Consider the following 24052-nt stretch of genomic DNA (forward strand, 5'->3'; position numbering starts at 1 on the left):
AGAGGCTTTGTGCAAGTTTTCAGGACAGGGGAATGAAAAGGTTCCCAGAATTGCTGAGCAATTAACTCATCCTTCACATCTCTGTTGCAAGGTGTTGACGTGAGCGTTAGTGACACAGCTGCATCTTCTCTTCCTCCAACTGTTCCTTCATCCAATTGAAACTGGCAATAATAGTATCAATGATAAGCTTACTCTGTGAAAATATGGTGAAAAATACCAGAAAGAAGCAATCTGGAAGCTGGAAGCTCTCCTGGCAATCCAAATAGCACAAAGATCCTGTGATCCAATTACCTGCAAGCTGGAATCCCTTTAAATATGGCTTCAGTAGCTCGGAGGAACCAATCTCGCAAAGTTTTACTGATGGATTGAGCACTGGATAAGACTTCTGCAATTTTGTAATAAAATGGTATTGGGGTCCTAATTGCGTAATCCAATCCTGATTTACATGTATTCATGAGGCTCCTGTCTGCCTCTGGCAGGCGCCTTGGCTGACTTACAACACTGAACAGTTAAGATGGCAGGAGGTGAGAGTGCATCGCAAATGCAGTAGTAAGCACTGTACTGGTCATTTAACCACACACCCGCCCTGTTCTAATTGGACGGACAGGGTTAAAATTGGTCCTTACACATACTCCATTTGCAGCTGCAGAATTTATTCGGCAAGGAAAAAAAAGGACCGAATCTTTTGAGTTAAAATTATCCTTAGTAGAATAAATTCTGTATTCTCCACTTCATCCAGACTATTATATAAAGCCATACAAGTTCAGGATAAAAACCATGGCTTTATTATGTCAGAGCTAAAATCTCCTTCTCATTTCCATGACTAAGGTGGTATTTATTTTAAGACAATCTCCTTGAACTCAATTCCTCCTTCCGGTTGACATGGTTTTGATTTGTGGAGGCTGCAGAAAATGCAACTCACTTAACTTACAGAACATCAAAGCATCTCTACACATCAAATCTGGGTTTACAATAAACGTACAAACCTAAAATGTGTGTATGTAAACTGAAAATGCGTGTTAGCTATATTCATATACTTTTAAAAGTAATTTAAAAAGTAATGTAAATTTATCTTCCTAATAATTTTAGCTGTATCCAGCAGAGATCAAAAATTCACCAGTGCAGAATCTCACGCTTGAGCTAGAACTCTAACTCCAGGGCATCACATGGACTGATTCCTGGGATGAGGGGATTGTCCTAGGAGAAGAGATTGAGTAGACTAGGCCTATATTCTCTAATGTTTAGACGAATCAGAGGTGATCTAACTGAAACATCTACGATTCTTAAAGGGCTTGACAGGGTAGATGTTGGGAGGATGTTTCCCCTGTCTGGGGAGTCTCGAACTAGGGCTTAAGACTCAGAATAAGGGGTTGGCCATTTAGGACTGGGATGAGAAGTTTCTTCACTTAAAGGGTTGTGAAGCTTTGGAATTATCTACCCTAGAGGGCTGTGAATGCTGAGTCGTTGAGTATATTCAAGTCAAAAATCGATAGATATTTGGATACTAAAGGAATCAAGGGATATGGGGATAGGGCAGGGAAGAGGAATTGAGATAGATCAGCCAATTCTTGTTGAATGGTACTGCAGACTCAAAGGGCCAAATGGCCTACTCCTGCTCATAAGAACATAATAGGAGTAGGAGTAGGTCATACGGCCCCTCAAGCCTGCTCCGCCATTTAATATGACCATGGCTGATCCGATCATGGACTCAGGTCCACTTCCCTGCCTGCTCCCCATAACCCCTTAATCCCTTATCGGTTAAGAAACTATCTATCTCCGTCTTAAATTTATTCAATGTCCCAGCTTCCACAGCTCTCTGAGGCAGCGAATTTCACAGATTTACAACCCTCAGAGAAGAAATTCCTCATCTCAGTTTTAATTGGGCGGCCCCATATTCTAAGATTATGCCCCCTAGTTCTAGTCTCCCCTATCAGTGGAAACATCCTTTCTGCATCCACCTTGTCAAGCTCCCTCATAATCTTATACATTTCGATAAGATCACCTCTCATTCTTCTGGATTCCAATGAGTACATGCCCAAGCTACTCAACCTTTCTTCATAAGCCTCATTCTCCAGAATCAACCAAGTGAACCTGCTCTGAACTGCCTCCAAAGCAAGTATATCCTTTCGTAAATATGGAAACCAAAACTGTATGCAGTATTCCAGGTGTGGCCTCAACAATACCCTGTATAGCTGTAGCACGACTTCCATTCTTTTCTACTCCATCCCCTTTGCAATAAAGGCCAAGATTCCATTGGCCTTCCTGATCACTTGCTGTACCTGCATACTAACCTTTTGTGTTTTGTGTAAAAGTATCCCCAGGTCCCGCTGTAAGGCAGCACTTTGCAATTTTTCTCCATTTAAATAATAACTTGCTCTTTGATTTTTTTTTCTGCCAAAGTGCATGACCTCGCACTTTCCAACATTATACTCCATCTGCCAAAATTTTGCCACTCACTTAGCCTGTCTATGTTCTTTTGTAGATTTTTTGTGTTCTCTTCACACATTCCAACAGTCTGTCGACTCTGGATCAGTTCCCATGGACTTATTAAAAAAGGAGGGAGAGAGAAAACAGGTAATTATAGACCGGTTAGCTTGACATCAGTAGTGGGGAAAATGTTGGAATCGATCATGAAGGACGAAATAGCAGCGCATTTGGAAAGCGGTGACAGGATCGGATCAAGTCAGCATGGATTTATGAAAGGGAAATCATGCTTGACGAATCTTCTGGAATTTTTTGAGGATGTAACTAGCAGAGTGGACAAGGGAGAACCAGTGGATGTGGTGTATTTGGACTTTCAGAAGGCTTTTGACAAGGTCCCGCACAAGAGATTGTTGTGCAAAATCAAAGCATATGGTATTGGGGGTATCATACTGACGTGGATAGGGAACTAGTTGGCAGACAGGAATCAGAGAGTCGGGATAAATGGGTCCTTTTCAGAATGGCAGGCAATGACTAGTGGAGTGCCGCAGGGCTCAGTGCTGGGACCCCAACTCTTTACAATATACATTAATGATTTGGATGAAGGAAGAGAGTGTAATATCTCCAAGTTTGCAGATGACACTAAACTGGGTGGCAGTGTGAGCTGTGAGGAGGACGCTAAGAGGCTGCAGGGTGACTTGGCAGATGCAGTATAATGTGGATAAATGTGAGGTTATCCATTTTGGGGGCAAAAACACGAAGGCAGAATATTATCTGAATGGCGGCAGAATAGGAAAAGGGGAGGTGCAACGAGACCTGGGTGTCATGGTTCATCAGTCACTGAAAGTGGGCACGCAGGTACAGCAGGCGGTAAAGAAGGCAAATGGTATGTTGTCCTTCATAGCTAGGGGATTTGAATACAGAAGCAGGGAGGTCTTACTGCAGTTGTACAGGGCCTTAGTGAGGCCTCACCTGGAATAGTGTTCAGTTTTGGTTTCCTAGTCTGAGGACGTTCTTGTTATTGAGGGAGTGAAGCGAAGGTTCACCAGACTGATTCCAGGGATGGCTGGGCTATCATATGAGGAGAGACTGGATCAACTGGGCCTTTATTCACTGGAGTTTAGGAGGATGAGAGGGGATCTCATAGAAACATATAAGATTCTGACGGGACTGGACAGGTTAGATGCAGGAAAAATGTTTCCGATGTTGGGGAAGTCCAGAACCAGGGGACATAGTCTTAGGATAAGGGGTAGGCCATTTAGGACTGAGATGAGGAGAAACTTCTTCACTCAGAGAGCTGCTAACCTGTGGAATTCCCTGCCGCAGAGTTGTTGATGCCAGTTCACTGGGTATATTTAAGAGGGAGTTTGCCATGGCTCTTACGGTTAAGGGGATCAAAGGGTATGGAGAGAAAGCAGGAAAGGGGTACTGAAGGAATGATCAGCCATGATCTTATTGAATGGCGGTGCAGGCTCGAAGGGCTGAATGGCCTACTCCTGCACCTATTTTTCTATGGCTTTTCCTTCCATCTTTGTACCGTCAGCAAACTTGGCTACGTTACACTTGGTCCTTTCTTCCAAGTCGTTAATATAAATTGTAAATAGTTGGGGCCCTAGCACTGATCCCTGCGGCAGCCCACCAGTTACTGATTGTCAACCCAAGAATGAACCATTAATCCCAACTCTCTGTTCTCTGTTAGTTAGCCAATCCTCTATCCATGCTAATATATTATCCCCAAACCCGTAAACTTTTATCTTATGCAGTAAGCTTTTATGTGGCATCTTGTCAAATGCCTTCTGGAAGTCCACCACATCCACTGGTTCCCCTTCATCCACCCTGTCCATTACATCCTCAAATAAATCCAGCAAATTTGTCAAACATGACTTCTCCTCCTTAAATCCATGCTGACTCTGCCTGATCGAATTATGCTTTTCCAAATGTCCTGCTCCAGCTTCTTTAATAATGGACTCCAACATTTTCCCAACCACAGATTTTTGGCTAATTGATCGATAGTTTCCTGCTTTTTGTCTGCCTCCTTTTTTAAATAGGGGCATTACATTTGCAGTTTTCCAATCTGCTGGAACCTCCTCAGAATCCAGGGAATTTTGGTGAATTACAACCAATGCATTCACTATCCCTGCCGCTACTTCTCTTAAGACCCTAGGATGCAAGTCATCAGGTCCAGGGGATTTATCCGCCTTTAGTCCCATTATCTTGCTGAGTACCACCTCCTTAGTCATTGTGATTGTGTTAAGTTCCTTCCCCACTATAGCCCCTTAACTCTCCACTGTTGGGATAGTTAGTGTCCTCTACCGTAAAGACTGATACAAAATATTTATTCAGCATTTGTGCCATCTCCATGTTCCCCATTACTAATTCCCCGGTCTCGTCATCTAAGGACCAACATTTACTTTAGCCACTCTTTTCATTTTTATATGCCTATAGAAACTCTTGCTATCTGTTTTTATATTTCATGCTAGTTTACTTTCATAGTCTATCTTCCCTTTCCTAATCATTTTTTTCATCATTCTTTGCTGACTTTTAAAAGCTTCCCAATCTTCTGTCCTCCCAATAGTTTAGGCCACTTTGTTTTTAATTGGATACCGTTCTCTATTTCTTTAGTTAGCCACGGATGGCTATCTTTTCTTTTACACCCTTTTCTCTTCACTGGAATATATTTTTCGAGAGTTATGAAATATCTCCTTAAATGTACGCCACTGTTCATCAATCGTCCTACACTTTAATCTATTTTCCCAGTCCACTTTAGCCAACTCTGCCCTCATACCTTCATAGTCTCCTTTATTTAAGCTTAGTATGCTGGTTTGAGATCCAACTTTCTCACCATCCATCTGAATTTGAAATTCAACCATGCTATGATCACTCATTCCAAGGGGATCCTTTACTAGGAGATTTATTAATACTGTCTCATTACACAGGACCAGATCCAAGATAGCCTGCCCCCTGGTTAGTTCCGTTACATACTGCTCATGGAACCCGTTCCTTATGCACTCTATGAACTCTTCCTCAAGCCTAAGGTGGATGAATTAACTGCGCAGGTAGCTGTTAACGGATATGATGTAATTGGAATTATGGAGACATGGCTCCAGGGTGACCATGGCTGGGAACTCAACATCCAGGGGTATTCAATATTCAGGAAGGATAGACAGAAAGGAAAAGGAGGTGGGGTAGCGTTGCTGGTTAAAGAGGAGATTAACGCAATAGTGAAGAAGGACATTAGCTTGGATGATGTGGAATCTGTATGGTAGAGCTGCGAAACACCAAAGGGCATAAAACGCTAGTGGGTGTTGTGTACAGTCCACCAAACAGTGGTAGTGAGGTTGGCATCAAACAGGAAATTAGGGATGCGTGCAATAAAGGTACAGCAGTTATCATGGGTGACTTTAATCTACATCTAGATTGGGCTAACCAAACTGATGATAGTACGGTGGAGGAGGATTTCCTGGAATGTAGAAGGGATGGTTTTCTAGACCAATGTGTCGAGGAACCAACTAAAGAGCTGGCCATCCTAGACTGGGTGTTGTGTAACGAGAGAGGATTAATTAGCAATCTTGTTGTGCGAGGCCCCTTGGGGAAGAGTGACCATAATATGGTAGAATTCTTCATTAAGATGGAGAGTGACACAGTTAATTCAGAGACTAGGGGCCTGAACTTAACTTCGATGAGACGTGAATTGGCTAGGATAGACTGGCGAATGATACTTGAAGGGTTGAGGCTGGATCGGCAATGGCAGACATTTAAAGATCACATGGATGAACTTCAACAATTGTACATCCCTGTCTGGAGTAAAAATAAAATGGGGAAGGTGGCTCAACCGTGACTAACAAGGGAAATTAGGGATAATGTTAAATCCAAGGAAGAGGCATATAAATTGGCCAAAAATGCAGCAAACCTGAGGACTGGGAGAAATTTAGAATTCAGCAGAGGAGGACAAAGGGTTTAATTAAGAGGGGGAAAAGAGAGTATGAGAGGAAGCTTACAGGGAACATAAAAACTGACTGCAAAAATTTCTATAGATATGTGAAATGAAAAAGATTTGTGATGGCAAATGTAGGTCCCTTGCAGTCAGAATCAGGTGAATTTATAATGGGGGAACAAAGAAATGGCAGACCAATTGAACAAATACTTAGGTTCTGTCTTCACTAAGGAAGACACAAATAACCTTCCGGAAATACTTCGGGACCGAGGGTCTAGTGAGAAGGAGGAACTGAAGGAAATCCTTACTAGTCAGGAAATGGTGTTAGGGAAATTGATGGGATTGAAGGCCAATAAATTCCCAGGGCCTGATAGTTTGCATTCCAGAGTATTTAAGGAAGTGGCCCTAGAAATAGTGGATGCATTGGTGGTCATTTTCCAACAGTCTGTAGACTCTGGATCAGTTCCTATGGATTGGAGGGTAGCTAATGTAACCCCACTATTTAAAAAAGGAGGGAGAGAAAACAAGGAATTATAGACTGGTTAGACTGACATCAGTAATGGGGAAAATGTTGGAATCAATTATTAAAGATGTAATAGCAGCGCATTTGGAAAGCAGTGACAGGATCGGTCCAAGTCAGCATGGATTTATGAAAGGGAAATCATGCTTGACAAATCTTCTAGAATTTTTTGAGGATGTAACGAGTAAAGTAGACAAGGGAAAACCAGTGGATGTGGTGTATTTGGACTTTCAAAAGGCTTTTGACAAGTTCCCACACAAGAGATTAGTGTGCAAAATTAAGGCACATGGTATTGGGGGTAATGTATTGACATGGATAGAGAACTGGTTGGTAGACAGGAAGCAAAGAGTAGGAATAAACAGATTTTTTTCAGAATGGCAGGCAGTGACTAGTGGGGTACCACAAGGTTCAGTGCTGGGACCCCAGCTATTTACAATAAACATTAATGATTTAGACGAAGGAATTGAATGTAGTATGTCCAAGTTTGTAGATGACACTAAGCTGGGTGGCAGTGTGAGCTGTGAGGAGGATGCTAAGAGGCTGCAGGGTGACTTGGACAGGTTAGGTGAGTGGGCAAATATGCATGGCAGATGCAGTATAATGTAGATAAATATGGGGTTATCCACTTTGGTGGCAAAAACAGGAAGGCAGAATATTATCTGAATGGTGACAGATTAGGAAAAGAGGAGGTGCAACGAGACCTGGGTGTCATGGTACATCAATCATTGAAAGTAGGCATGCAGGTACAGCAGGCAGTAAAGAAAACAAATGGCATGTTGGCCTTCATAGCGAGAGGATTTGAGTATAGGATCAGGGAGGTCTTACTGCAATTGTACAGGGCCTTGCTGAGGCCACACTTTGAATATTGTGTACAGTTTTGGTCTCTTAATCTGAGGAAGGAGATTCTTGCTATTGAGGGCAGCAAAGGTTCACCAGTCCTTCCCAGGATGGCAGGACTGACATATGAAGAGAGACTGGATCGACTAGGCTTATATTCACTGGAATTTAGAAGAATATGAGGGGTTCTCGTAGGAACATATAAAATTCTAACGGGATTGGACAGGTTAGATGCAGGAAGAATGTTCCTGATTTTGGGGAAGTCCAGAACCAGTGGTCACAGTCTAAGGATAATGGGTAAGCCATTTAGGACCGAGATGAGGAGAAACTTCTTCACCAAGAGAATTGTGAACCTGTGGAATTCTTTACTACAGAAAGTTGTTGAGACCAGTTCGTTCGATATATTCAAAAGGGAGTTAGATATGCCCATTACAGCTAAAGGGATCGAGGAATATGGAGAGAAAGCAGGAATGGGGTACTAAAGTTGCATGATCAGCCATGATCATATTGAATGGTGGTGCAGGCTCGAAGGGCCGAATGGCCTACTCCTGCACCTATGTTTCTATGTTACCCTGACCAATTTGATTTGTCCAATCGATGTGGATTTTGGTTTCTAATTCCAGCTTTACTCCCCTCCGTGGTGAATCTATTTTCAGGTTCCCATCCCCCTGCCAAGCTAGTTTAAGCCCTCCCCAACAGCATTAGCAAATCCCCCCGCGAGGATATTGGTCCTGACTCTGTTGAGGTGCAACCCGTCTGGCTTGTACAGATTCCACCTCCCCAGAAGTGGTCCCAATGCCTCAGGAAACTAAAGCCCTCCCTCCTGTACCATCTCTCCAGCCACGAATTCATCTGCTCTATTCTCCTGTTTCTGTACTCACTAGCTCGTGGCACCAGGAGTAATCCAGATATTACTACCTTTGAGGTCCTGCTTTTTAATCTCTTTCCTAGCTCCCTAAACTCTGCCTGCAGGACCTCATCCCTATTTCTACCTATGTCATTGGTCCCGATATGGAACACGACCTCTAGCTGTTCACCTTCTCCCCCCAGAATGCCCTGCAGCCGCTCAGTGACATCCTTGACCCTGGCACCAGGGAGGCAACATACCATCCTTGAGTCACATTTACGGCCGCAGAAACGCCTGTTTGCTCCCCTGACTATCGAATCCCCTACCACTATAGCTCTTCCATTCTTTTTTGCTGCCCCCCCCCCCCCCCCCGGTGCAGCTGAGCCACTTGTGGTGCTGTGGATTTGGCTTTGGCTGCATTCTCCAGAGCCAGCATCGCCCTCACGGGTACTCAGAACAGAGTACCGATTGGAGAGCGAGATGGACTCAGGGGACTCCTGCCCTACCTGCCTAGTCCTCCACTTCTGTCCAGGGGTCACCCAATCCCTATCTGCCTGCACACTGTTAAGCTGCGGGGTGACCAGCTTTCAGTCCCGCGGATGCTCTGCAGTGATTCCAGCCGCCACTCAAGCTCCAAAACACAGAGCTCGAGTTGGTGCAGCTGGAGACACCTCCTGCACACATGGTCGTCCCGGCTGCACGAAGCATCCAGGATTCCCACGTCACAGGATCTGCAATCCACCGGACTGAGCTGCCCTGCTATCCCTCTAGTTACACTCGGAACTTATCAAGTAGACCCAAACTCTAAACCTTAGCAAAACACACCCAGCTGCTACTCAGCAAATAGCTGATTTAATTAATTAGTTCTTAAATAATAAAGATCACTTATCTATTTAATTGCCGTTCCTAACTTTCACCAACCTCTTGTGTTCTTACATGCTATCACAATAATCTGCTCTCAACTGATATTCTAATTGAATATCATAGTATAAAGAATATCTGTTTCAGACAAATATTCCTTTGTTCCACTTAAAAGTTATATTTTGTAAGCTGTAGTGCACAAAAATGATTAAGAAAGGGAAGATAGACTATGAAAGTAAACTAGCACAAAATATAAAAACAGATAGCAAGAGTTTCTATCGGTATATAAAAAGGAAAAGAGTGGCTAAAGTAAATGTTGGTCCTTTAGAGGAAGAGACTGGGGAATTAGTGATGGGGAACATGGAAATGGCAGAAACTCTGAACAAATATTTTGTATCAGTCTTTACGGTGGAGGACACAAACAATATCCCAACAGTGGATAGTCAAGGGGCTATCACACAATCACTATCAGGAACTTAACACAATCACAATCACTAAGGAGGTGGTACTCAGTAAGATAATGGGACTAAAGGCGGATAAATCCCCTGGACCTGATGGCTTGCATCCTAGGGTCTTAAGAGAAATAGCGGCAGGGATAGTGGTTATAATTTACCAAAATTCCCTGGATTCTGGGGAGATCCCAGCAGATTGGAAAATTGCAAATGTAACGCCCCTATTTAAAAAAGGAGGCAGACAAAAAGCAGGAAACTAGACTAATTAGCCTAACATCTATGGTTGGGAAAAAGTTGGAGTCCATTATTAAAGAAGCAGTAGCAGGACATTTGGAAAAGCAAATTCGGTCAGGCAGAGTCAGAAATGGATTTATGAAGGGGAAATCATGTTTGACAAATTTGATGGAATTCTTTGAGGATGTAACGAATAGGGTGGATAAAGGGGAACCAGTGGATGTGGTGTATTTGGACTTCCAGAAGGCATTTGACAAGATGCCACGTAAAAGGTTACTGCACAAGATAAAAGTTCGCGGAGTTGGGGGTAATATATTAGCATGGGATAGAGGATTGGCTAACTAACAGAGAACAGAGAGTTGGGATAAATGGTTCATTCTGGGGTTGGCAATCAGTAACTAGTGGGGTGCCGCAGGGATCAGTGCTGGGACCCCAACTATTTACAATCTATATTAACGACTTGGAAGAAAGAACCAAGTGCAACGTAGCCAAGTTTGCTGATGATACAAAGATGAGAGAAAAAGCAATGTGTGAGGAGAACACAAAAAATCTGCAAAAGGACATAGACTGGCTAAGTGAGTGGGCAAAAATTTGGCAGATGGAGTATAATGTTGGAAAGTGTGAGGTTATGTACTTTGGCAGATAAAAATCAAAGAGCAAGTTATTATTTAAATGGAGAAAAATTGCAAAGTGCTGCAGTATAGCAGGACCTGGGGGTACTTGTGCATGAAACACAAAAGGATAGTATGCAGGTACAATAAGTGATCAGGAAGGCCAATGGAATCTTGGCCTTTATTGCAAAGGGGATGGAGTATAAAAGCAGGGAAGTCTTGCTACATTTATACAGGGTATTGGTGAGGCCACACCTGGAATACTGTGTACAGTTTTGGTTTCCTTATTTACGAAAGGATATACTTGCTTTGGATGCAGTTCACAGCAGGTTCAACTAGGCTGATTCCGGAGATGAGGGGGTTGATTTATGAGGAAAGGTTGAGGAGATTGGCCCTCTACGCATTGGAATTCAGAAGAATGAGAGCGGATCTTATCGAAATGTACAAGGTTATGAAGGGGCTTGACAAGGTGGATGCAGAGAGGATGTTTCCACTGCTCGGGGAGACTAGAACTCGGGGGCATAATCTTAGAATAAGGGGCCGCCCATTTAAAACTAAGAGGAGGAATTTCTTCTCTCAGAGGGTTGTAAATTTGTGGAATTCGCTGCCTCAAAGAGCTGTGGAAACCGGGACATTGAATAAATTTGAGAGAGATAGACAGTTTCTTAATCGATAAGGGATTAAGGGGTTATGGGGAGCGGGCAGTGAAGTGGACCTGAGTCCACGATTTGATCAGCCATGATCGTATTGAATGGCGGAGCAGGCTCGAGGGGCCGTATGGCCAATCCTGCTCCTATTTCTTATGTTATGTTCTTAATGTTGAAAAACAAATATGAATGTAACTAAAAGCATACATCAATATTCAAGTGTACAGCAGTACCATTTTCCATCAGTAACGTACAAGTTTAACATGCTTTTAAATGTGCATTTCATATTCAATCTAATAGTGCTTTTTAATCCAACTTACCTTGTTAATAATATAGATGACATCACCACGTTTAAAAGATAATTCATCAGACTGATCTCCTGAGCAATTCCACAATCCTTGGTAATAATTGGCATAGTCACTTGCTTTCTCTGCTTTAAAAAAAAGATAAACTAAATGTCATTACCTTACAATTAATTCAAATATCCTGTAGCGAGGAATTAAAAATAAAGGTACTTTTACATTTTGACTCAGGCAGTGGTTTCTGGTTGGTAGACTTGGAATGACAAAGCTACAAGATAAATACAAGAAATCAATTTGTAGTCACAACAATAAGAGCATTAAAGAAATGGTCAGCTTGCTGTAGAGGGGTTCCTGTTGTAGAAAAAAAAACTATTGGATACTTTCCAAATAAATAGGCAAGTGATCATATTGTCCAGGTGACTGCTACTACAGTTTTTATGTAGTTATAAACTGCTTCGTTGACTTTAATGTGCCATTCGCTCAGAAATAGCTGCAATAGCAATATTGGTGGTGAATGCCATAAGTTAGACCCTTGTGATCTCCGATCCTCCAGTGATGAAATTACACCACAATTTGTTGGAAAAATAATTTGTTGCGCCGCAGCGAGAAGAGCGGTGGATTGGGAGCAGCGTGGCCAATGTCTTATATACATCCCAGGGCCCAACAAAGAATGGAACAACAGGTTATTTAACAAGTGCGCATTTAAGAGTAATGGCTCCAATCTGTTAATGTGGGGATGGGTCGCAGTACGCATGAATAGAATTTCCAGGTAGGGTTTAATTTGATTGATGAGTTTGCACCAAAACCATGGTATAAATATATAAATCGGCCTTAAGAAGGGACCCGTATGCATAGGGTTGTCTCCCAGACTGCGTGCAAGCCTGAGCCACATTTCGTTACTAGTTGCAATCCATGCTTAGTGCACGACCTCAATAAATATTAATATAAAAGTATCAGTCGAAAAAAAAATTCAGAACATGCCTGACTATCAAGACAATTACTTTATTACTTAATTGAGTTTTGATCTGTCTGCGGCCTTTGACGCCTCTCTGTCACCCAGCTGGGTTGGAACTGCACTCGTCTGGTTCATTCTTATCTATCTAATCGTAGCCAGAGAATCACCTGCAATGGCTTCTCTTCCTGCTCCATTACCTTTGGTGTCCCCCAAGGATCTATTCTTGGCTCCCTCCTATTTCTCATCTACATGCTGTCCTTGGCGACATAATCCGAAAACAAGGCGTCAGTTTCCACATGTATGCTGATGACACCCAGCTCTACCTCACCACCACCTCTCTCAACCCATCCACTATCTCTAAATTGTCAGACTGCTTATCTAGCATCGAGTAATGAATGAACAGAAATTTCCTCAAACTCTAGACTTGACTATCCCAACACACTGCTGACCGGCCTCCCATGTTCAACCCTCCGCAAATTTGACGTAATCCAAAAGTCTGCTGCTCCTGTCCTAATTCGCAACAATTCCCATTCACCCATCACCCCTGTGCTCGTTGGCTCCCAGTTAAGCAACGCCTTGATTTTAAAATGATCATCCATGTTTTCAAATCCCTCCTTGGTCTTGCCCCTCCCTATCCCTACGAATCCGAGGGCTAGATGGTTTCCATCCCAAGGTTTTAAAGAAGTAGGTGAGCACATTGCAGATGCCCAAACTATAATCCAAAGTTCTCTCGATTCAGGAACCGTCCCTTAAGATTGTAAAATTGCACATATCACTCTGCTTCTTAAGAATGGCGAGAGAGGCATACGAACGAATTATAGAGCAGTTAGCCCAACATCTGTTGTCGGGAAATTACTTAGGATAGCGTGACTGAAAATCTTGAAAATATTCAGCTGATCAGAGAGAGCCAGCATGGATTTGTGAAAGATAGGTCATACCCGACAAACTAGATTGAATTTTTTGAAGAGATAACTCTAAAGTAATGGACAGGGGACTTCCAGAAGGCATTTGATAAAGTCCTGCATAAGAGACTGTTAAATAAGGTTGAAGCTCATGGAATTGAAGGCAAATTATTGACCTGATTAGGAAATTGGCTGAATGGCAGAGAGTAGTGATAATGAGCATGTACTCTAATTGACAGGATGTGACTCGTGGTGTCCTACAGGGATCTGTGTTGGGGCCTCAACTATTCACAGTATTTATTAATGATTTAGATGATGGACACAAATCCAAATTTGCCGATGACACAAAGATAGGCGGCATTGTAGGCAGTGTAAATTAAAGCATAAAATGACAAAGGGATATTGATAGATTAAATGAATGAGCAAAACTGTGGCAAATGGATTTCAATGTAGGTAAATATGAGGTCATCCACCTTGGACCATAAAAGCATAGAGCAGGGTACTTTCGAAATGGTGAAAAGCTAAAAACAAAGAGACTTGGGGATTCAGGCACACAGATCATTAAAATGTCATGAACAGGTACAGAAAATAATCAAAAAGGCTAATGGAATTCTAGCCTTTATATCTAGCGGACTAGAAGACAAGGTGGTTGAAATTATGCTGCAGCTATACAAAGCCCTGATTAGACCACACCTGGAGTATTGTGAGCAATTCTGGGCACCACACCTTAGGAAGGATATATTGCCTTTGGAGGGAGTGCAGCGCAAGTTTATTAGGACCAGGATGATAATCGGACCATAAAAGGAATGGAGGTGCGGCGGCCCGGGAGCAATATGGAGGCCCCGAACTGCGTGAGAACACCAGCGGCAGGTCGGGGCCATAAAAGGAGCGGAGGTGCGGCAGCCCGGGAGCAGCGTGGAGACATGCCACTTCAGGGAGCAGCGCGAGCTGGTGCAGGAGGTAACTGCAACTCAGAGTGACGTCATCAAGATCCAGGTCGGTGATTGGAGCGTGGGCAGATACAACAGGAGTGGCGAGAGACTGTGGAGGGATGTGATCGGGGCCCAGGAGAGGCGTGAGTTCGGGGCCAGGGGCCATGGGGCAGCACGGGCCAGCCCACACTGCGATATGTGTGCGCACTAGGTCCGTGCAGCAAAGCAGGTCTCCAGTCGTCTTGGATAACCCTTGCCACTGGACCAAGACCTAGCTCTGTCACGCCCATGTGGTGTGCAACGGCCACCACACGTTAAAATATTCCACGCACAGGCATCTTCCACCCCTCAGGATGTAGTTTAGGATCTGCAATATTAGGTCCTTCATTGAAACACCTGTGAAGTCATCCTTTTTTGGCCTGGAAGCAAGTCATCCTCGTTTCGAGGGACTGCCTAGGATGACGACTCGGACTCCAAGGTTAAATTACGAGGAGAGATTCCACAAATTAGGGTTGTATTCCCTAGAATTTAAAAGATTATGGGGTGATTTGATTGAAGTTTTCTTGATATTAGAGGGAACAGATAGGTTAGATAGAGAGAAACCTTCTGTTGGTTGGGAAGTCTAGGACTAGGGGCCATAGTCTAAAAATTAGAGCCAGACATTTCAGGAATGAAATTAGAAAACACTTTTACACATAAAGGGTGGTAGAAGTTTGGAACTCTCTTTCACAAACTGCAATTGATGCTAGATCAATTGTTAAGTCTAAATCGAAGATTGATAGATTTTTGTTAACTAAAAGTATTAAGGGATATGGGCTGAAGACGGGTATATGGAGTTAGGTTGCAGATCAGCATGATCGCACTGCATGACAGAACAGGCTCAAGGGGCTAAATGGCCTACTCCTGTTCCTATGTTCCTATCTCTGTAATCTCCTCCTCCCACCTTAGATATCAGCGCTCCTCTAATTCTGGCCTCTTGAGCATCCCCGATTTTAATCTCATCACGTTGATGGCCGTGCCTTCTGCTGCCAAGGCCTTATACACTGGAATTCCTTCCCTAAACCTCTGACTCACAATCTCTCTTTACTACTTTAAGATGCTGCTTAAAATCTATCTCTTTGATCAAGTCTGCCCTAATATCGCCTTAGGTGGCTTTGTGTCAAATTTTGTTTTATGACGCTCCTTTGAAGTGCCTTGGGATGTTTTACTACGTTAAAGCTTTCCTCACTCAGCCTCTGCACTGAGTGACTTCCCATCTTCGGTGATTTCAGCCTCCATCTCAATTCATCATACTCTCCCTCCTGTGAGTTCACTACCCTCCCTTAATCTCTCCCTCCATGTGAAGCCCCAAACCCATATTCACAGGCACCCCCTGGACTATCTCTCGTGGCCTCGCTACTCCCACGGTGTCAATTACAGATAAGGCCATCTATGACCAGTTCCTTATATTGCTCTCCACCCACATTCCCCACCCCGCAACCCTACGTCCTTCTGTGCCAGTCCCTGGAAAAAACTCTCTCCCAACTGTACTTACAAAATCCCAAATGTCCAGCCTTTGGCCTTCCATTCACCATGATATTTCTGCAGCTACCGATCTACTCAACCACACCCTCACCACCACCTTTGATGCCCTAGTCCCTATTAAAATCATTACTCTCTCTCACACTGGCCATTCCCCCTGGTATGACCCTCATCTTCACTCCCTCAAGTCCAAGGGATGCAGACTTGAACGGATATGGCAGACAACCGGTTTAGCCATTCACCGCCAGATCTGGCTGGACCACATAAATCATTATCGGATCCTAGTCTTGTCTGCTAAAACTGCTCACTATTCCAGGATGATTCTGGAATGCAAAGATAACCCCCGGCTTCTATGCTTTACTGCTAACCGTGTTCTTTAACTCCTCTCCCCTGTCTCCTCCACACTCACCTCGAACAATAAGTGCGAGGAGCTCATGGACTTCTTTGTCTAAGATTGAGACCATCCAATCAGCTACCTCTGCCACTTCCCTTAATTCCCCTAGCCCATCGGGCCAAATTTCCTCTAAGGTGCCCCCTGCCCTAGCCCTGAACTCGCATCTTTCTCCAATTTCTCTCCGATCTCCCTTCTTGACCCCTCTACGCTCAATCTTGTCCATGAGACCCACTTGCTGCTCCCGTGACCCTATTCCCACTAAAATGCTGACCACCCGACTTCCTTTTCTGGCTCCCATGTTAGCTGACATTGTTAATGGTCCTTAGGTACTGTCCCCCTCTCCTTCAAATCTGCCATTATCATCCCTCTCCTCAAAAAAAACACTTGAACCCTCAGGTTTGCAAACTACCACCCCTCTACCTTTCTCTCCAAACTCTTTGAACATGTCACCTCCCAAATCCGTGCCCATCTTTCCCCCAATACTATGTTTGAATTCCACCTCTGCCACAGTACCAAAACGGCTCTTATCAATGTCACAAATGACATCCTGTGTGACTGTGACAAAGGTAAACAATCCCTCCTTGTCCTTCTCATCCTGTCTGCAGCCTTTAACACTGTTGACCACTCCAACCTCCTCCAAATGCCTCTCCACCATCGTCCCGCTGGGTGGGACTCCACTCGCCTCGTTCCATTCTTATCTATCTAATCGTAGCCAGAAAATTATCTGCAATGGTTTCTCTTCCTGCTCCCACATCATTACCTCTGGAGTCCCCTTAGGATCTTTCCTTGGTCCCCTCCTATTTCTCATCTAAATGCTGCCCAATGGCGACATCAGCCAAAAACATGGCCTCAGCTTCCACATGTACGTTGACGACACCCAGCTCTACCTCACCACCGCTTCTTTTGATCCCACCATGGCCTTTATATTGTCAGACTGCTTGTCCAACAACCAGTATTGGATGAGCTGAAATTTTCTCCAATTAAATATTAGAAAGACTGAAGCCATTGTCTTTGGTCTCTGCCACAAACTCTGTTCCCTAGCCACTGACTCCATCCCTCTCCCCAGCATCTGTCTGAGGCTGAACCAGACTGTTAGCAACCTTGGTGTCATATTTGACCCTGAAATGAGCTTCCAACAACATATCCGCAACATAACTAATATTTCCTCCTCCATAACATTCTGCACCCCTGCCTCAGCTCATCCGGTGCTGAAACCCTCATCCATGCTTTTGTTACTTCTAGATTTGACTATTCCAATGCACTCCTGGCTGGCCTCTTATATTCTCCCGATGTGGTGCGTATAATGGCGGCGGCCATTCTATCTTCTCCTGCGACCCACTGAGAAGCAAAGATGGAGCGGGGTGTAGCTACAAAGTGCGAGCGGGGCCCCAGTGTCTGCCCTCAGCTGAGGACTAATACCTGGGAGAGTGAAGCATTGCCTCAAGTCTCTTACTCTCATTCTCCACATCTTTAATTTCTCATTATCTCTCTTAAAGGCACTGCTCAGTGCCGAGCTTACAGCTCACATCCCACTGTAGGCATCTAGGCTCATACAGCAGTGTCTGGTCTCCAGTTGTCTTGAACCCCCTTACCACTGGGCCAAGACCTCGCTCTGCTAAGCCCATGAGGTTGCCGGTGTGCAACGGCCACCCCACGTTAAAAGAACTCACGCAAAGGCATCTTCCACCCCTCAAAATGAAGTTTGGGACTTGGAACGTCAGGACCCTCATGGACAACTCCAACAGCGACAGACCGGAACGCCGCACCGCCATTGTTGCCCGGGAACTTATAAACGCTTCGATGTTGACATCGCCGTCTTAAGCGAGACCTGGCAGGCAGGGGAAGGCCAGCTCAAAGAACAAGGTGGAGGTTACATCTTCTTCTGGAAAGGCAAACCAGAGGAAGAATGCCGCCTTCACGGAGTTAGTTTTGCCACCAAGATGGAGCTGGTCGACTGCCTCAGAAACCCCCTCCTGCCGGATTAGCGAACGACTCATGACTCTCCGACTCACCCTATCCTGGAACCAGCGCGCCACAATTATCAGTGCGTACACCCCAACATCTAACGCAACAGATGAGGCCAAAGAGGGATTTTACTCCAGCCTCGAAAAATCCTTGTCCCGCATCCCTACGGACGACAAACTGATCCTCCTCGGCGACTTCAACGCCAGGGTCGGTAAGGACACAGACCTCTGGGGACGCGTGATCGGCAGAGAAGAGGTAGGGAAAACCAACTTCAGTGATACCCTGCTCCTGACAAAATGCCAAGAACATGACCTTGTCATCACGAACACCTTGTTCCGTCAGAGGGACAAGTACAAGGCATCGTGGCAACACCCTCGCTCCAAACACTGGCAGCTGCTCGACTATGTCATCGTTCGAGCCAGGGATCGCAAGGATGTGCGCATCACCCGTGCCATGATAGAAGCTGACAACTGCTGGATGGACCATTGCCTAATCTGCTCCGTCATCAACATCAATATAGTCCCAAAGCGGCGACGGCAGCAGAAGCAACGCCGCAGAAAAATCAACGCCGGGGCACTCAAAGACCCAGCTAAGAGAGCCCTATATAGCCAGTGCCTCACTGTTAACCTGGTGACCCTTGATGACCCCAAGACGCAGAATGCCCACACAGCGCTTGATCTGCCCTCCAGGCTACCTTAACCAGTGCCCGCAAAGAGACGCTCGGTCACTCAACCAGGAAACACCAGGACTGGTTTGATGAGAATAACCAGGAGATCCAAGAGCTAATAAATCACAAGTGTAGGACATTTCTGAACCTAAAACAACAACCCAACTCGGGAACAGCAAAGCAGCTTTACAGGTGGATAAAGGCCGAGGTCCAGCAAAAAACCCGCGACCTAAAGAATAGATGGTGGGTGGAGAAAGCTCAGGAGATTCAGCAGCTGGCCGACAGCCATGATGTGTTAGGATTCTTCACCACAGTCAAATCCACCTACGGCCCAAGGACCCAAGGCCCCAGCCCACTGCTGGCCAAGAACGGGGAGACACTCATCAAGGACACCGAGGCAGTCAGGACCCGCTGGAAGGAGCATTTCGAAGATCTCCTTAATCGAGACTCTGCTTTTGACACGGGTGTCCTTGACTTCATCCCGCAGCATGCTACCCACCACCATCTCAGCAAAACCCCAGCCCTGCACGAGGTAGAAAAGGCCATCAGTCAGCTCAAGAACAAAAAGGCAATGGGAGTGGATGGAATCCCCGCTGAGGCACTAAAGTATTGTGGAGAGAGGCACTATTGGCACGAATGCATGACCTCATCTCTCTCATCTGGAAGGAGGAGAGCATACCGGGAGATCTCAGAGATGCAGTAATCGTGACCATCTTTAAAAAAGGGGACAAGTCCGACTGCGGCAACAACAGAGGGATCTCCCTATTATCAGCCACTGGGAAGGTCATCGCTAGAATCCTCCTCAACCGTCTTCTCCCTGTGGCTGAGGAGCTCCTCCTGGAGTCCCAGTGTGGATTCCGTCCACTACAGGGTACAACGGACATGATCTTTATGGCGCAACAACTGCAAGAGAAATGCAGGGAACAGCACCAGCCCTTATACATGGCCTTCTTTGACCTTACAAAGGCCTTTGACACTGTTAACCGCGAGGGACTATGGAGCGTCCTCCGCCGTTTCGGCTGCCCCCAAAAGTTTGTCGCCATCCTCTGCCTGCTCCACGACGACATGCAAACCGTGATCCTGATCAATGGATCCACCACAGACTCAATCCACGTCCAGACTGAGGTCAAGCAGGGCTGCGTCATCGCGCCAACCATCTTCTCGATCTTCCTCGCTGCAATGATCCATCTCACACTCAACAAGCTCCCCGCTGGAGTGGAACTAAACTATAGAACCAGTGGGAACCTGTTCAACCTTCTTCGACTCCAGGCCAGATCCAAGACCCATCCCTTTGTCGTCGAGCAACAGTACGCTTGCGTCTGCGCACAGTTAGAGGCTGAACTCCAAGTCATAGTCAACATTTTCACTGAGGCGTACGAAAGCATGGGCCTTACACTAAACATCCGTAAGACAAAGGTCCTCCACCAACCTGACCCCACCACACAGCACTGCCCCCCAGTCATCAAGATCCACGGCGCGGCCCTGGACAACGTGGACCACTTTCCATACCTCGGGAGCCTATTATCAGCAAGGGCAGACATCGACGATGAGGTTCAACACTAACTCCAGTGTTCCAGCGCAGCCTTCGGCCCCCTGAGGAAGAGCGTGTTCAAAGATTAGGCCCTCAAATCTGGCACCAAGCTTATGGTCTACAGGGCTGAAGTGATAACCGCCCTCCTGTATGGCTCAAAGACGTGGACCATATACAGTAAACATCTCAAATCGTTGGAGAAATACCACCAGCGTTGTCTCCGCAAGATCCTGCAAATCCCCTGGAAGGACAGACGCACCAACGTTAGCGTCCTCAATCAGGCCAACATCCCCAGCATCGAAGCACTGACCACATTCGACCAGCTCTGTTGGGCGGGCCACATTGTTCACATGCCTGACACAAGACTCCCAAAGCAAGTGCTCTATTCGGAATTCCTACATGGCAAGCGAGCCCAAGGTGGACAGAGGAAACATAGAAACATAGAAAATATGTGCAGGAGTAGGCCATTCGGCCCTTCGAGCCTGCACCGCCATTCAATGAGTTCATGGCTGAACATGCAGCTTCAGTACCCCATTCCTGCTTTCTCGCCATACCCCTTGATCCCCCTAGTAGTAAGGACTACAGCTAACTCCTTTTTGAATATATTTAGTGAATTGGCCTCAACAACTTTCTGTGGTAGAGAATTCCACAGGTTCACCACTCTCTGGGTGAAGAAGTTTCTCCTCATCTCGGTCCTAAATGGCTTACCCCTTATCCTTAAGACTGTGACCCCTGGTTCTGGACTTCCCCAACACTGGGAACATTCTTCCTGCATCAAACCTGTCTAACCCCGTCAGAATTTTAAACGTTTCTATGAGGTCCCCTCTCATTCTTCTGAACTCCAGTGAATACAAGCCCAGTTGATCCAGTCTTTCTTGATATGTCAGTCTGGTGAACCTTCGCTGCACTCCCTCAATAGCAAGAATGTCCTTCTTCAAGTTAGGAGACCAAAACGGTACACAATACTCCAAGTGTGGCCTCACCAAGGCCCTGTACAACTGTAGTAACACCTCCCTGCCCCTGTACTCAAATCCCCTCGCTATGAAGGCCAACATGCCATTTGCTTTCTTAACCGCCTGCTGTACCTGCATGCCAACCTTCAATGACTGATGTACCATGACACCCAGGTCTCGTTGCACCTCCCCTTTTCCTAATCTGTCACCATTCAGATAATAGTCTATCTCTCTGTTTTTACCACCGAAGTGGATAACCTCACATTTATCCACATTATACTTCATCTGCCATGCATTTGCCCACTCACTTAACCTATCCAAGTCACTCTGTAGCCTCATAGCATCCTCCTCGCAGCTCACACTGCCACCCAACTTAGTGTCACCCGCAAATTTGGAAATACTACATTTAATCCCCTCGTCTAAATCATTAATATACAATGTAAACAGCTGGGGCCCCAGCACAGAACCTTGCGGTACCCCACTAGTCACTGCCTGCCATTCTGAAAAGTACCCATTTACACCTACGCTTTGCTTCCTGTCTGCCAACCAGTTCTCAATCCACGTCAGCACACTACCCCCAATCCCACGTGCTTTAACTTTGAACACTAATCTCTTGTGTGGGACCTTGTCGAAAGCCTTCTGGAAGTCCAAATACACCACATCAACTGGTTCTCCCTTGTCCACTCTACTGGAAACATCCTCAAAAAATTCCAGAAGATTTGTCAAGCATGATTTCCCTTTCACAAATCCATGCTGACTTGGACCTATCATGTCAGCTCTTTCCAAATGCGCTGCTATGACATCCTTAATAATTGATTCCATCATTTTACCCACTACCCATGTCAGGCTGACCGGTCTATAATTTCCTGCTTTCTCTCTCCCTCCTTTTTTTAAAATAAAAAGTGGGGTTACATTGGCTACCCTCCACGCGATAGGAACTGATCCAGAGTCTATGGAATGTTGGAAAATGACTGTCAATGCATCCGCTATTTCCAAGGCCACCTCCTTAAGTACTCTGGGATGCAGACCATCAGGCCCTGGGGATTTATCGGCCTTCAATCCCATCAATTTCCCCAACACAATTTCCCGACTAATAAGGACACCCTCAAAGTCCTTGATAAAATGCAAAATTCCCACCGACATCTGGGTGTCCCTGGCCAAAGACCGCCCTAATTGGAAGAAGAGCATCCAGGAGGGCGCTGAGCACCTTGAATCTCGTCGTCGAGAGCATGCAGAAAACAAGCGCAGGCAGCGGAAGGAGCGTGCAGCAAACCAGACTCATCACCCACCCTTTCCTTCAATGACTATCTGTCCTACCTGTGAGAGAGACTGTAATTCCCGTATTGGACTGTAGAGTCACCCAAGAACTCACTTTTAGAGTGGAAGCAAGTCTTCCTTGATTTTGAGGGACTACCTATGATGATGACCCTACGTAAACTTGAGGTAATCCAAAACTCGGCTGCTCGTGTTCCAACTCGCACCAAGTTCCGTTCATCCATCACCCCTGTGCTCGCTGACGTCGAGTGACGTAAGCTGTATCTGTATCTCGATTTTAAAATTCTCATCCTTGTTTTGAAATCCCGCCATGGAGTCACACCTCCCTATCTCTGTAATCCCCTCCAGCCCCACAACCCTACCTCCAACCTGACATTCCAGCAATTAGCTGATTGATGATTTGTTTAGCAAAAACATTCTTGTTCTTTTACAGCTCAACTAACACTATCCCCAAAAGCTTGAAGCTTTAATATTACTAGGAACAAGTTCCTGTGCAATATCCCATGCTTGTTCTAGGTTTTGCTGTAACCCTATTGAGCAAACACCAATTCTGGGGCTATGTCTGACTTTTGCAGTTTAGCTCACAATCTGTAATGTGATCCCTAGACATCAGGTCAAGTTGGTTGCTCAATTATGACATATTTAAGCAGGTTGTTATTTGTGCATGCCTCAGAGAAATTAGTTAATACCAAATGACCTCAGTATGGCTTCTCCTTTCACTACTAAACAAGGAAAACTAGAATCAGATAGTAGAGAACAATTAGTTAGCACTTCAATCATCTAATCAAAATGCATTTCAAACTTTCCACACGTACTCAGTTATTCTTATAATGATTCACAAGTTTCAACTGAATAAGATATTTCTCATTGTTAACAAGGTACATAACTGAACCCTATATTTGTATAGTTAAGTATTTGTTTTTAAAACATGTTCCGTTTAAAACACTTTCCATGCAATCCAATTTCCTGAGTTTTTATTTAAATAATAAATGCCCAATTTTTAAATCCCCTTGCATATTTAAACCTAACTTTTATTAGTAGTAATAAACATCTCCAAATGCTGCTCCCGTAGTTTACATCTCACTGCACTCAGTATTGAATATGTGTTATCCCAAATCTTGTTTACACTACAGTTGTAAATCTAGATTTGTTCTGAAGTCAATACACCAAGTTGCACAAAGTGAATTAATTTACCCCAACATCTGATCAGATTAAAAATGCCCAGCTACCCATATGATTTGAAAATAACTCAACCACCCAATGGAATTTGAATCAGATTGGAGTAAATTAA

At 44.9% G+C, this 24052-nt stretch overlaps 1 protein-coding gene across 2 annotated transcripts in view; it reads right to left on the bottom strand.

The window, feature by feature from the left end:
- Nucleotides 1-24052, bottom strand: part of skap2 (src kinase associated phosphoprotein 2) — a 389104-nt gene that overhangs the window by 59995 nt on the left and 305057 nt on the right. Inside the window, exon 11 of one of the 2 annotated variants that reach the window (XM_070880818.1) lies at nucleotides 11685-11794. In XM_070880818.1, coding sequence (XP_070736919.1) covers nucleotides 11685-11794 — 110 coding nt within the window. Of the gene's footprint in view, nucleotides 1-11684; nucleotides 11798-24052 lie in introns of both variants that reach the window. The other variant, XM_070880817.1, reaches the window with a different exon arrangement.

Source organism: Pristiophorus japonicus, chromosome 5, assembly GCF_044704955.1.
Source record: "Pristiophorus japonicus isolate sPriJap1 chromosome 5, sPriJap1.hap1, whole genome shotgun sequence".
NCBI classification, from domain to species: Eukaryota; Metazoa; Chordata; class Chondrichthyes; family Pristiophoridae; genus Pristiophorus; species Pristiophorus japonicus.